The 12,091-nt window shown below is 35.6% G+C and overlaps 1 protein-coding gene across 1 annotated transcript in view; it reads left to right on the top strand.

The window, feature by feature from the left end:
* The first annotated feature begins 760 nt into the window (after positions 1 to 760).
* The window catches only part of LOC149575061 (zinc knuckle (CCHC-type) family protein), a 130,802-nt gene continuing 119,471 nt past the window's right edge, over positions 761 to 12,091 (top strand). Inside the window, 1 exon segment of the mRNA XM_089814943.1 lies at positions 761 to 1,079. Within this exon segment, the coding sequence (XP_089671069.1) occupies positions 867 to 1,079 (213 nt within the window). The 5' untranslated portion in view covers positions 761 to 866.

Here is a 12,091-nt window from a genome sequence, read left to right as displayed (position 1 = left end):
CATTTTTTTTCCTTTGGTAAATTGTCATTCTTGGAGGGGAAACCTCTAGCTCCGATGCTATAAATAGAGGATGTCTATTTTGTTGAAACTATTTTGGATTACAATGGGTAGGAGCTTATGGTGAAGAATTATTTCTATTTAATTTGATCTGGAAATTTATTGACCGTATGCATTTTGTTAGATGATAAATCCGCCCAATGTTTGCCTTTTTTGTTGTATTGGTAAGTCATTGTCTCAGAGTGACAATATTCTCATCTTGCGTTCTCTTAAACGGCGCTGAAACTTCTACTGAAGAAATATTTCTACATATTCTGAAAAATGTCATCCGTTGGAACTAGAATTACGTGTGCTCTATTATTTGAAATTTACGCAAGGGCAGCGTGGTTCAGAGATTTGAACACGGAGCTAGAAAGCTTTATTATTTGTTCACTTGAGCTCATCTCATTGACTTGTAATAACCACCACTTCGCTTTCAGCCTTTTGCAGAATACTTTAGTAATACTGACAGGATATGTTCTAGAACGGAGAACTTTCCAGACATTGTTTATTTTTCTTCATTTTTTAATGCAGAAAATTATGTTTTACCCCTACTAAATTGCTACCATCCAATCAGAAATTAGAAATTAGTACTTTAAAATTAATTAAAAAATAATCTGCATTTTGACCTTAGAAATTTATTAGCTTTGATTATAGAAACTAATGGTGCCCACCAGTACCCTGCCTTATGCAAGGCAGGGACTAATAAAAAATATCAGCAAACTTCGTTTCTATACCGAATTATTCACAAATCAGTCGACAACCCACCCCACAATATCTTCATTTGTTGAATTATCAAAACAGCCATCCCCACAAAAAATTACAGTGGAATGGAGGGAGAGGAAGAAGGCGGGCTGAGACTGAGCAAGAGAATAGCTCAAGGTGAAGTGGACTACTCATCGAAAGCAGGAACAGCGTGGAGCCATTCATACCTTAATCAGAAACCATGGCATCCTCTTTCTTACCCCAACCAGAAGCGCAAATGGATTGCCGAACAAACCCACGCCGAGAAAGAACGCAGAGCCCAAGAAGTTGCCAGAGAGGTACCTTGCAGTTGTGGCCTTTCCCAACTATTTCACCTCTTTCTTCTATGTGATTTGGTAAAATTCTATGTCCTTGTGTAGGCGTCGTTTGTTTTTTTTGTCTCAGATTGGATGAACTATTTATATTGGGCAGCTTTCTTTTTAGGGCCGATCCCAATGCCCACCTAACCTCACCCCTTGATGCATCTAACAAGTGTAACCTGTTTGGGTGTATATTTTATTCAATTCCTGCATTTTATTATGCGTCCTGCAGTTTAATCTAGATGCTGGTAGTCGTAGCTTCAATATTGTTTACCATTTGAGCTCAACCCGCTGGACACATGTTTGCTATTTTGATTTGCGCTTAAGACCCAATGTCGAATCATGTAGGGCAATGATCAAACCACTTTTCGAGTTGCGTAGAGGTGAGACTATTGAGTCTTTGCATCTATTGTGTTTCCACCTGTAATTTGGAGTGTTTCCAGTTTTTTTGAGCCACCAATGCATGTGCATCTGCCACATTGCAATCTGGAGTGAGATTGAAATAAGTGTTCGTACAATTCAAGGTACTAATATCCACACGTTTAAGGAAGACGTAGTTTGCATTTGATTCTGGAGCCTTCACTGTTCCAAAAACAATTAAAAGAATCGAAAACCCAATTGTAAAGAATGGTGGAATGTACAATGTAAAATTGAGGTTAGAGCTGGTTTATTTTTCATGCCGTTTGGCTAATTTTTATTGGTTTTGCTTTTTCGTTTATCAGAAAGGAAGTTGACCTTCTCAAAATCGGACATTAAATTTTAACTGAAAAGAGTTTATACTTTTTTTGCCGGTTCTACAAAAAATGGCTTCTCACAATCAGAGTGAGGAGAATTGCCATCATTAACCAAACGAGTACAAGCCGCCCAACAATTCCCATACTATTAACAAAAAGGGGAGTGAAATTAGTCTAGGAACAGAAAATCTAACACCTAGATCACCCCAAATCAACTTAAGGACCACAGAACCCAACCCAGACACAGCAGCTCTGGATGGACCAATAATGTTCACGGATCAAAGGGTTATCAACCAAAGGATTACAAACCCACAACAATCCACTTACTCTTACGAAAAAGGCGACGAATTTAATCTGTAAATGGAAAAACTAACACCTAGATCACCGCAACCCAACTTAAGGTTCACAGAACCAAACTCAATCAGAGAAGCTCTGGATGGACAAATAGTGTTCACAGATCCAGTAGGAAAATGATTCAGAAAAAAACAGCATTCCTCAATAAAGTCTTTGCAGTGCTCCCAGTACCGGCAATCATCTCACAGTATTGCTATGCTGAATGTGTGAGAATTAGCCTGGGTAGAGCATGAAAGTAAAATGTTTTGATGTCTGCATCCGCTATCAATGTCTGAAGATTCTCCATTAAATGAACCGCAGCAAAAAAAACTACTTCCAGCTCCCCGAAGGATGCCATGCCACTGAACTCAGTTCCAGCAATTGAAAGAGTGCTGGTAGACCGTCTGCAAGCTCCAGAGCTCCCTTCAAATCAACCCAGAATTCAGCCTGGACAAGGCATTCAGCCAACTGCAAAATGCCTCCTTGCTGCTAGTCAGAATAAAACCATTAGAGAGAAATTCACTTCATGAACCTCCTTAATTGCCGTCACAATTTAGAAAATCTCCTCTTATAACTTAGAAAATTGTGTTAATTTACTCTTGTCTTCTCCTTTTCCAAGACTTAAAAGCACTAGAGAAATTTACTTTCTGTTGTTTTCTTGTGCTCATTTAACCATGGGCACTTATTTGCCTTCCCATCCATAGACAATAAATGATTGTTCCCCTGAGCACTGCTAATTCTCAATAAAGCATATTATGTGTGATGTCTCTTGTAATCTTCCTTTATACCTTTTGTGGCACCCCTTCTCCAAAGGGATGCCGCTCTTCCTAGTGGCTCCAATTAGTATATTATTATATAATATAATAATTACACAATATAATTATATTATCACAATATATTTAATAATTATTTATGTTATTATGTGATAATATAATTATATTGTATAATAATAATAATAATTTTTTGATTGGTAAAAGGTTGAAGCCCAATTTTTAATTAATAATTAAAATTTATAATACAATTCCATTTGCATTGGCATTGGTAGGAAAGAAAAACATTTAGAAAACCTCCAGTCTTGCCTGGGACTTATTCAGTCCCAAACCTTAAAAGATCACAAATCTTGACTTAATGTTGCTGGGTTGTCATATGATTTCATGCCCCCATTTACAATGTTGAGGGAGTTGATAAGAAGTCAACAACAACATAGTGAGACCTTCACAACAGGGTACCAACAAATGGAGGAGATAATCTGTTGTCAAAAGCAATGACAAAGGGAGATTTAATGCTTTAAACACAAGGCCGATGATGCCCATTGCTAACCTTTCTTTCTAGGATTGTACAACAAGAAATCCAAACACCCCCTTTTGTTGAGTCACAAAAGCAATTCAAGCAAGATTGGGTTGATGATAGATGATGGATGGTCATACCTCTTAAGGACTCATAGAGTTGCAAATGAAGTATCCATCCTCCAAGGGTAATATAGTCCTAAAATATAATTTGAAGAGGGAGATGGATAATAGGCTTTACGACACCTTAAATTTAAAGAGGTTAAAGACATGTTCACAGATCCACTTTAGCAACAAGAGGATATGGACAAGCTAGAATCAACAATTGTCCTTTGAAGTGGAGATGACCCAAATCTTCAAGACAACCACAAAGGTGAGGGAGATGCTTACACTAAGTTTGTGTAGGTTACATTGGCTAGTCAATTTTCTTAGAGATGGGATCTACTAACGACCTTTTGAATGAGCAGTCTTTTCAGTTGATCGGGTATGAAGTTTGCCCTTTGATTGGGCATGACGCATGCATGATTGCCATCTCTCCTTGTGAGGGGCATCTATATGGAGTAAGCAAGCTGGATTTTGATGTGTTGTACTTGTTCCTCAATTCTAAGTAGGGAAATGTCTATATCAATGTGGTGTAATGAAAGCTTGTTGGGGATTTGCATGTGCTGCTCGCAATCATGGTGTGACTTCAAGGTTTCAGCAAATAGAACTATCAATAACTGTGCTTAGTTTGGGATCTTGGAGCTTCACAATTAGCAAACGGTTTGATGACAGATTATTTGAGGGCAAGCAATCTGTGGATGCCGAGGACTGTAATGTCCCCAAATGAATGACGAGTGAATAAATTAAGGTAAATTAATTAGGCGGTCCCAAAATTTAAATATAATTATAAAATGAACTTAATTAATTAATCTAGTTAGAAAATAAAGGGGCCAAAATGAAAATAATAATAAATTAAGTTATGGTGGCCCATCGTAACTTTTATTAGAAGCTTCTTGGAGGCTTTTATAAGCTGCTGGTTGGCATCATAGGTAATCGTTGTGGAGTTATCTTTTTCTTGTGTATTTGCAATTCCAATTGGAATTGAGTTCTTGTTTGTAGCTATAGAGGTGCAAGACCCTCCCTAGTTTGTAATTGCAGTTTCGGTGGTTAGTAGCTACTCTAGTCTTTTGTTGGAGATACCATTTCAGATATTTCACTGTGTACGTCATTGTCAAAATTTTGAAGCCTTATTGCAAAGACAAATTTGTGTATTTGAATATAATCCTAGAATATAAGACTCCAATTGATAGAAATTCATTTTTGTGGCTTGCATATGCTCTGATCGTAGATCTATTGTGTTACCTTGGATTATAATAATAGCCATTTATATTTTTTGAATAGGTCAAATATTGTATCCATGTGTGTGGAAGTATTGGATTGTACATATACTAACTGTACGAGTACTTGGCCATATGAGTGAGACATTGCATGTGGGACGAAGGGGCAATTAGTGTGATTGTATGGTGAATCCTAATTATAGTACAAGTACTTGGCTGTACAAGTGAAAAATTTCAGTTGGAGCCAAGGTTGCTAAGTGTAGAAGGGAGTTGACAATTGAGGGTCGAAGGTGTCGCTGGGAACTCCCCTCAGGTACTTCCCCTCATTTATTTTCCCTTGGGTATTTCCTCTTGGGTATTTCCCTTGGGGTATTTGCCCTTGGGTAGTTCCCCTTAGGTACATTGCCCTTTTATATTTCTTGTTGGGTAATTGCCCTCTTGTACTTTCCGTCAGGTACTTGCACTTGGATACATTGTCGTTAGGTACATGCCATTGAGTGACTTGCCATCAAGTGAACTCCATCGTTTGGTACATTACAAAATCAGTATACATATATCATACTAGCACTTGTTTTGTCATCACTCATCAATGTTCTAATTAACTTATGATCATCAATCACCATTACCTCAAATCATTCTGTCACAAGAATTGATTTAGTTAATCATTCTTACAAATATTATCCAATCAATCAAGTACAATCAGTAGACATTTTATCAGATCAAAACACATAAAAAACAATTACAATTACCAAGGAAGATCAAATCATTCATCATGAGAGCACGAGAGCACATAAGTCTAGGATTGATTTATAGAAGTTGAACAACATGTACACCAAAGGAATTTATCTTCAGATTAGGCATAGTATAATAGATTAATATCATACTAGATTGACCTTTTTCAACACTCATTCTCACAATAAATAATGGTATATATAAACAATGCTGACGTCTTTGTTCATCCGATAGAATCTAAGAAATGTTTGATTGTCTGAAACCCATGTTGTAGGCAGGGCTTGGGGTATTAGAGGTGGGTTATAAGAGTGTTATGTAAGTAGGACGAGTTAACCATATAATTAGCTCATATGGACAAGAGGGCACTTACACAAAAGAAACACGAAATCTTTGTAGGATCTCCACCCAACTGTGCTAGATGACACTTGTCTTTAGGATAATGAGTCATTGATAGGGAAAGTAGGTACATGCAACTCACTAGGTAAGCAAAGAGGGCTCTGGTAGACATTCACTCTTGGGCTTAGTGTAGAAATAGCTTTAGGTGGATCTAACATGTTTCTACTTGAACCCTAATAAGCTTCTTTTATCATTGATAGTATATGTTAATTCTGTAACTTTGATCTCATACTGATCTGATTGTATAGATCGTATAGATCTAATTATGCATGAAATGCCTTACTATTGAAGGCCTATATATAATTGTTCCTTCTTTAGGTATGATTGGCGTCTCCTTTGGAATGTTATTTGAGAATAAACTTGTCTAAACGTAGTTTAAATCACTAACAAATTCTATTCCTCCATTAGATGCCACTTAGAAGAATACAGTTCAGGGCCAACATAGAGAGGGACATGTCCCTTCTAGGGACATACCCCTTGGTTGCCATATTTATGTAGGGTATTATTGTGGATAAAGGACACACGGAAATTATATGGTCTGCTCCTTTAGCAATACTGTCCTATCCGATTTTTTGCAGAGATAAGAACATTTCCATAATAGTTATTATACAAGTAGATTAAAGGCATTGTAAAGTTTGATTGATCAGAATTTGCAGAAACTTTACAATAAATGAATATGATATGATCTAGTCTAACCCTAATGATTGAATATATATATTGTTAATCAGTAGGGTTGTTGCACCAAAAGATTGACATGTCAATGCCGATACCACCACTAGACTTATAGAAGAAAGAAAGGTTGTTAAACCATGTCGCTAATCCAAGGCGAGACACTGGCCCACTACTAACAATCTCCCTCCTAGCATTACTTGTTGCAGCTTGCAAGGATTCAAACCTGTGATCAAGCTCAGATACCACTTGTTAATTGCTAGGGCGGTTGTTGCACCAAAAGATTGACTTGACAATGCGGAATACAAGAACTAGACTTATAGAACCACTAGACTCAGGAGGCTATTAAACTGACATATATATGTGTGTGTTCTTTTGTGGGTGTATGTATTTATATATATTGCTAATGTTGTATACTTGTATCATTTCCTAATATCAAATGTTGGGTGGATATTTTGCAATCAATAGTTCTGTGAAAATCTAGTCGCAAAATAGGATGATCAACCATAGTGTATGAGACAAGGACTCTCCTCCCTTAAAGGGAAGGCTCCCCCTTCTCACCCTTCCTTGGATCAACTCAAGGTAAGCAAGAAGTTGAGATATTTTGAAAGGGTACTGCCAATATTCTTTCCTAACTTTTAAAAAAAAAGCCACTTACCTGTGAAGCGAGTAATGGGCAAGATGAAATCTCTAATTACACTTCTATCTAATCGCTGGAAATGGTGATATCGATAAGCCAACACCAACTCAAAGACTAATTGAAAGCGTATTGGTTTGGCTCTAGGTCTTGTTTTAATTTATTCTATAAGAATAAACTCTATCATTGGGGTGCAAAGACTCCTAGAGGTAGGGAATTCTAACTATTTTTGTGAATTGAGACGACAATACAAGCTATAGTTAAAGCTTCTAGTCTAAATATTACCACAACTGCTCCTAGTTAAAGCTTCGACTTCAATTGTTTCTTAACTAAGTATGATCCATCATTAAACCAAAGTAACGAGAATTGGAATTAGATCGGAATCAACAAGGTTGAATTGAATCGTGAATTGGCCATGAATCAGCTACGAATTGGCAAATTTCAAAAGCCTTTGAAATTTAGAGATTTTAATAATTTAAAACTTATTTCATGCACCCTTTATTGAATATGACTAAAACACACTATAACATCATCAAATAGAAGCTAACATACATAAACATGGAACATAAATGATAAATCCATCACATACATAACTATGTTACACATAAAGTGTAAATTGTAGTTGAAGTAAATAGAAATCATAGGATCATAATGACTCAAATCATAGAATGCAAGATGAAGATCCATAAGACATCAAATCATAAATGTATGTAAGATGAAGATCCATGGAACGTATGTCTTTAAGTATCTATAAACAAAATGAAAAAACAAGGCTCTAGCTCAAGCCTCGTCGTCATCCTCAAGTTGTGTTTTTATTAAATTTTGACTTGACTTTTTACCTACCTACATTGCCGATTTTTTGCGATTCACAAAGGTGGTTTTGGCGATTCATGTGATTCATGTGTTGAAATCGCTAATTTGGTTCACCGGTACAAAAAAAATGGGAACCATGAACCGAATCGCCAAACCGACGATTCAAGCAATTTCATGGTGATTCTCATTGCTATGGATTAAACACACAATAACAATAACATGAATCAAAGACAACTGGCACAAATTACAGTCAAAGCTTCTAATTTGTGCTATCACAATTGCTTCCAGTCAAAGCTTCAAATCCAATTGCTTCTTCTATTCACTTTTCTCCTGCATAATCAAAATTATGCTTGCACAAGTTTGGCAGAGCTTTCTTGCATACAATAAGAGATTATTTTTGCAATGAGAGGGCACTCCTTTATATAGGCTGAGTTGAAAAAGAAAGTGGAGGAAAAAGTGGGAGCAACTTAACCAACTTTGACCTGGTCAAACTAGGTGAGAGAAGTTATTGGATTACATGTCATAAGGATATGCAATTGAATTGAATTACGTGTAATTACTTAATTTCATGCAATTCATTCCAACTACAAAACATGAAAACACTTGAAGAAAATGTTGAGGTTGTTGATTCTGAATGAATCAATCCTATAGATTGTCGGCAAAGGTGTTCTACTTGATGATGCGATCCCAAATGATCATAGGATTGGGAGTTCCTGTATTTGGTGTCACTCTATTCACCTTAATAACCATGGTGTTGCATCTTTTGATAGCCTTTGACTGTCTTTGATGATTTGCTCGTCATTTGAAAATTTGATATGATCGAGCTTTTTCTCGTTCGAGTTGTCGTGAATTCTTCTTTGTAGATTGTCACGTTCTGGAGTCTCAGACACTTTGAAAACCTTCTTGATGGTTTGTGGATATAAACTCGAAACTGTTAGCACCTTAAATGTTTTTTTTTTGAAGTAAAGTGCTTGGCACATTCTCACACAAACTCAGGTTCTTGGGTAGCCATTAGGAAAATGGAGACCAAATGAATTACTACTTCTTGAGGATCAAAGCATATCTTCTCGACAGGATGTCTCTGTTCTTTGAAGAAGTTCTGGCATATCTTGAAGAGTGTGCCGTAACATGAAGATGAAAACATCTTCCAATGATATTGGATCCATGAAAATTTTGGGATTTGAGTTACAATGACGATCCATGAGGGATGAGTGTTAGAAGTATGGATTAGACAGTTATGGAACACATATGATGGCTGGAAATGAACTGAAAAACATATCTATTTGGGTGAAAAGGGCCAAAATTAGACTCCCAAGGGTGAATTGCATATGGGCAAATTTGGGCTTTTGTGGGTATGGCCAAGGATGCAAGTTGGGATGCATATGGATGAGTGCAAATGACAATTTTGGTGTTTAAAAATGTGACCTTTTACCAAAACTGGGTTCTTTGGAGGTAATTACATGTAATTATTAGATGTAGACATGTAATTAGGTTCAAAAGATGTAATTACATGTAATTATTACTTGATGTAGACATGTAATTAGGTTCGAAGGATGTAATTACAATTGGGTTTGAAGGATGGAATTACATGTAAATGTGGATGGAGGATGGACAATCCGCATTTACATGTAATTGCTCTTGGGACACAATTGCATATATTGGGAAATGGACGTAACATGCTTTGACATGTGTTGGTGAAATATGGAAAGATGTGATGCATTTGCATGGAAAGGTGGAAAGTGAAAAGGTGTGATATGCTCTTGCATTCTTGGGAAAGAATTCTTAACCTTTCCAAAAAAAAGAAATCAAAACAGCAAGCAAACAACAAGCAAAAATATGCACAAAGCAAAAAACATAGCTTTGGTTAATAACTCAAACATGACGACTATCAAGTTGCCTATCAAGTTGCTCTCCTATATACAATTTCGAAACTGGAATTTGGGGAAATTCCAAGCATTTGAAAATAGAAGTTTTCATGTTATTTAAAACTTCCACTTACTTGGAGCTCAAAGAGCCAAATGTGGAAGATTGAGAGGTTGGAATGAATTTCTTTCCTCCAATTTCGAATTTCCAAACAACTCCTTGACCTTTTCAATGCTTGCAAATGATGGCTTTGAATGATCAATGCATGATTCATTTTTGTATGCAAATGCCCAAAAACGTGATCTCAATCCCTCAAATAGAAAACCTTTTTAAAAAAATCACCATGAAATTGGATGTTTTTGGGTAAAAACGCACCCTCTAGATGCATGAGTATGCGTCATTTTTGCATAAAAAGGTGACAAATGTGGATTTCAGATGCATTTGTATGCATTAAAACTCAAGAACACCTCGTTTGGATCCAAACGTATGGCCTGGAAATGCCATTTTCTAGATGTTTTTAACAAAAATCTTTCCTTTTCATGCAAAAATCTGGGTTGTTTTTGCAAAAATGTGGCTTACAAATGTATTTACATGGGTCGTTTTTGACTTAAGAATGCAAAAAGATTTTTCAAATGCATATTCATCCATCGAAATGTAAAAATTTGGCCCTCCAAAGCAAAAATGTCGATAAAAATCCGATTTTCTGGGTGTTTTTAACAAAAATGTGGTAAAAAATGGATGTATTTGAGTCATTATTGGCTTGGGAATGCAAAAATGTATTCCTTAACTGCAATTGCATGTGTTGGAATGCAAAAGTGGGGTTTATTGATGCATTTATATGATGGCTAGAAGTGCAAATCGAACTCCTGGATGGAAGGTGATTACATGAGTTTTAAGTGCAAAATCGGATTCTCCAAGGCACATTACATGTAAATTTCATTGGTTGGAAGTGCATTTACATGTAAATGGACTCTTAGAAGTCCATTACATATTTCAAATATGCATTTACATGTTAAAATCGGACTCTAAATATGTAGTTGCATATTTACATGTTTTAGTGCAATTCACACTCTATTGGAGCCTTTATATGTTTTAAAATGGATGCATGATATCACATTCTCCATGTGCTATTGCATGTTTTAAAATGCACACATATAAAAAACAATACAAATCGCACTCTCCAAGCTCCATTACGTATTTTAAAAACATGTAATATGAATAAGAATGAAAATCACACTCTCCATCCTCCATTACATATTTTAAAAATATGCATTATGTAATATGCATTTGACAATTTTGGCCTTGGAAAGCAAAATTGTGGACTTCAAATGCATTTACATGTGACACTTACATGTAAAAGACTATGTTCATGCAAATCACACTCTTGGAGGTCTATTGCGTGTTTTAAAAACTTGCTTTAAGTGTTTAAAAATGCCTTTCTAGTGCAAATCACACTCTTGGAGGCCCTTTGCATGTAAACATGTAAATGGGTTGAAAGTTGAATTTGCACAACTTAAGTGATCAATTAAGCACATGTTTAATTATTTTTTGAGAAAATATCACTTAATTGGGTAAAAAATAACATCTACACTGTATAATAAATATATCATGTGCAAATATTAATCAAAAAACAATATTTAACTTAGATGTTTTGAAAATAAACATAAAGTAACTAAAAAATAAATTAGACCTTATAGTTAATAAAGTCACTTAAGGAAAAAATTAAAAAGCAACTCAATATTAAAATATAACATAAAGTGCTCTTTAGTCACTTAAGTGACGAAGTAACTTTAAAACGTAACATAAAGTGAATTTATGTTATATTTTTCAAAATGTGAATGTCAGCTTTAAAATATAATATGATATTTTAAATATGCAATTGCATTTGGAGAGTCCACCTTCTGGGTACTTAAATGATCATATCTTTTGACTGCCAGGTTTGATTAAGCCCTAAGATATACCGAATCGAAGGGGAAACTGAAAGCAAGGGATTGGATAAAACAAAAATACCAAAAAACAATTAAGCACACACTCAAAAATGCTAAAAAGGACATTGAAGGCTTCATAGATCAAGCATAAGCTTAATAAAATGAAAAACAAAAAGGACTTGATGAAAGCCTTCAGTAAAAGGATTCACTATGCAAATTCAGGTTGATTGGTTGATCAATGTTGGTCAACTAAATAATGCACTATTTCAGAGAAATGTGAA

This window comes from Cupressus sempervirens, chromosome 2 (genome assembly GCF_028749045.1).
Source record: "Cupressus sempervirens isolate cs-2001-9-10 chromosome 2, ASM2874904v1, whole genome shotgun sequence".
Taxonomy (NCBI): Eukaryota; Viridiplantae; Streptophyta; class Pinopsida; order Cupressales; family Cupressaceae; genus Cupressus; species Cupressus sempervirens.
This window is presented reverse-complemented; position numbering and strand designations above follow the sequence as displayed.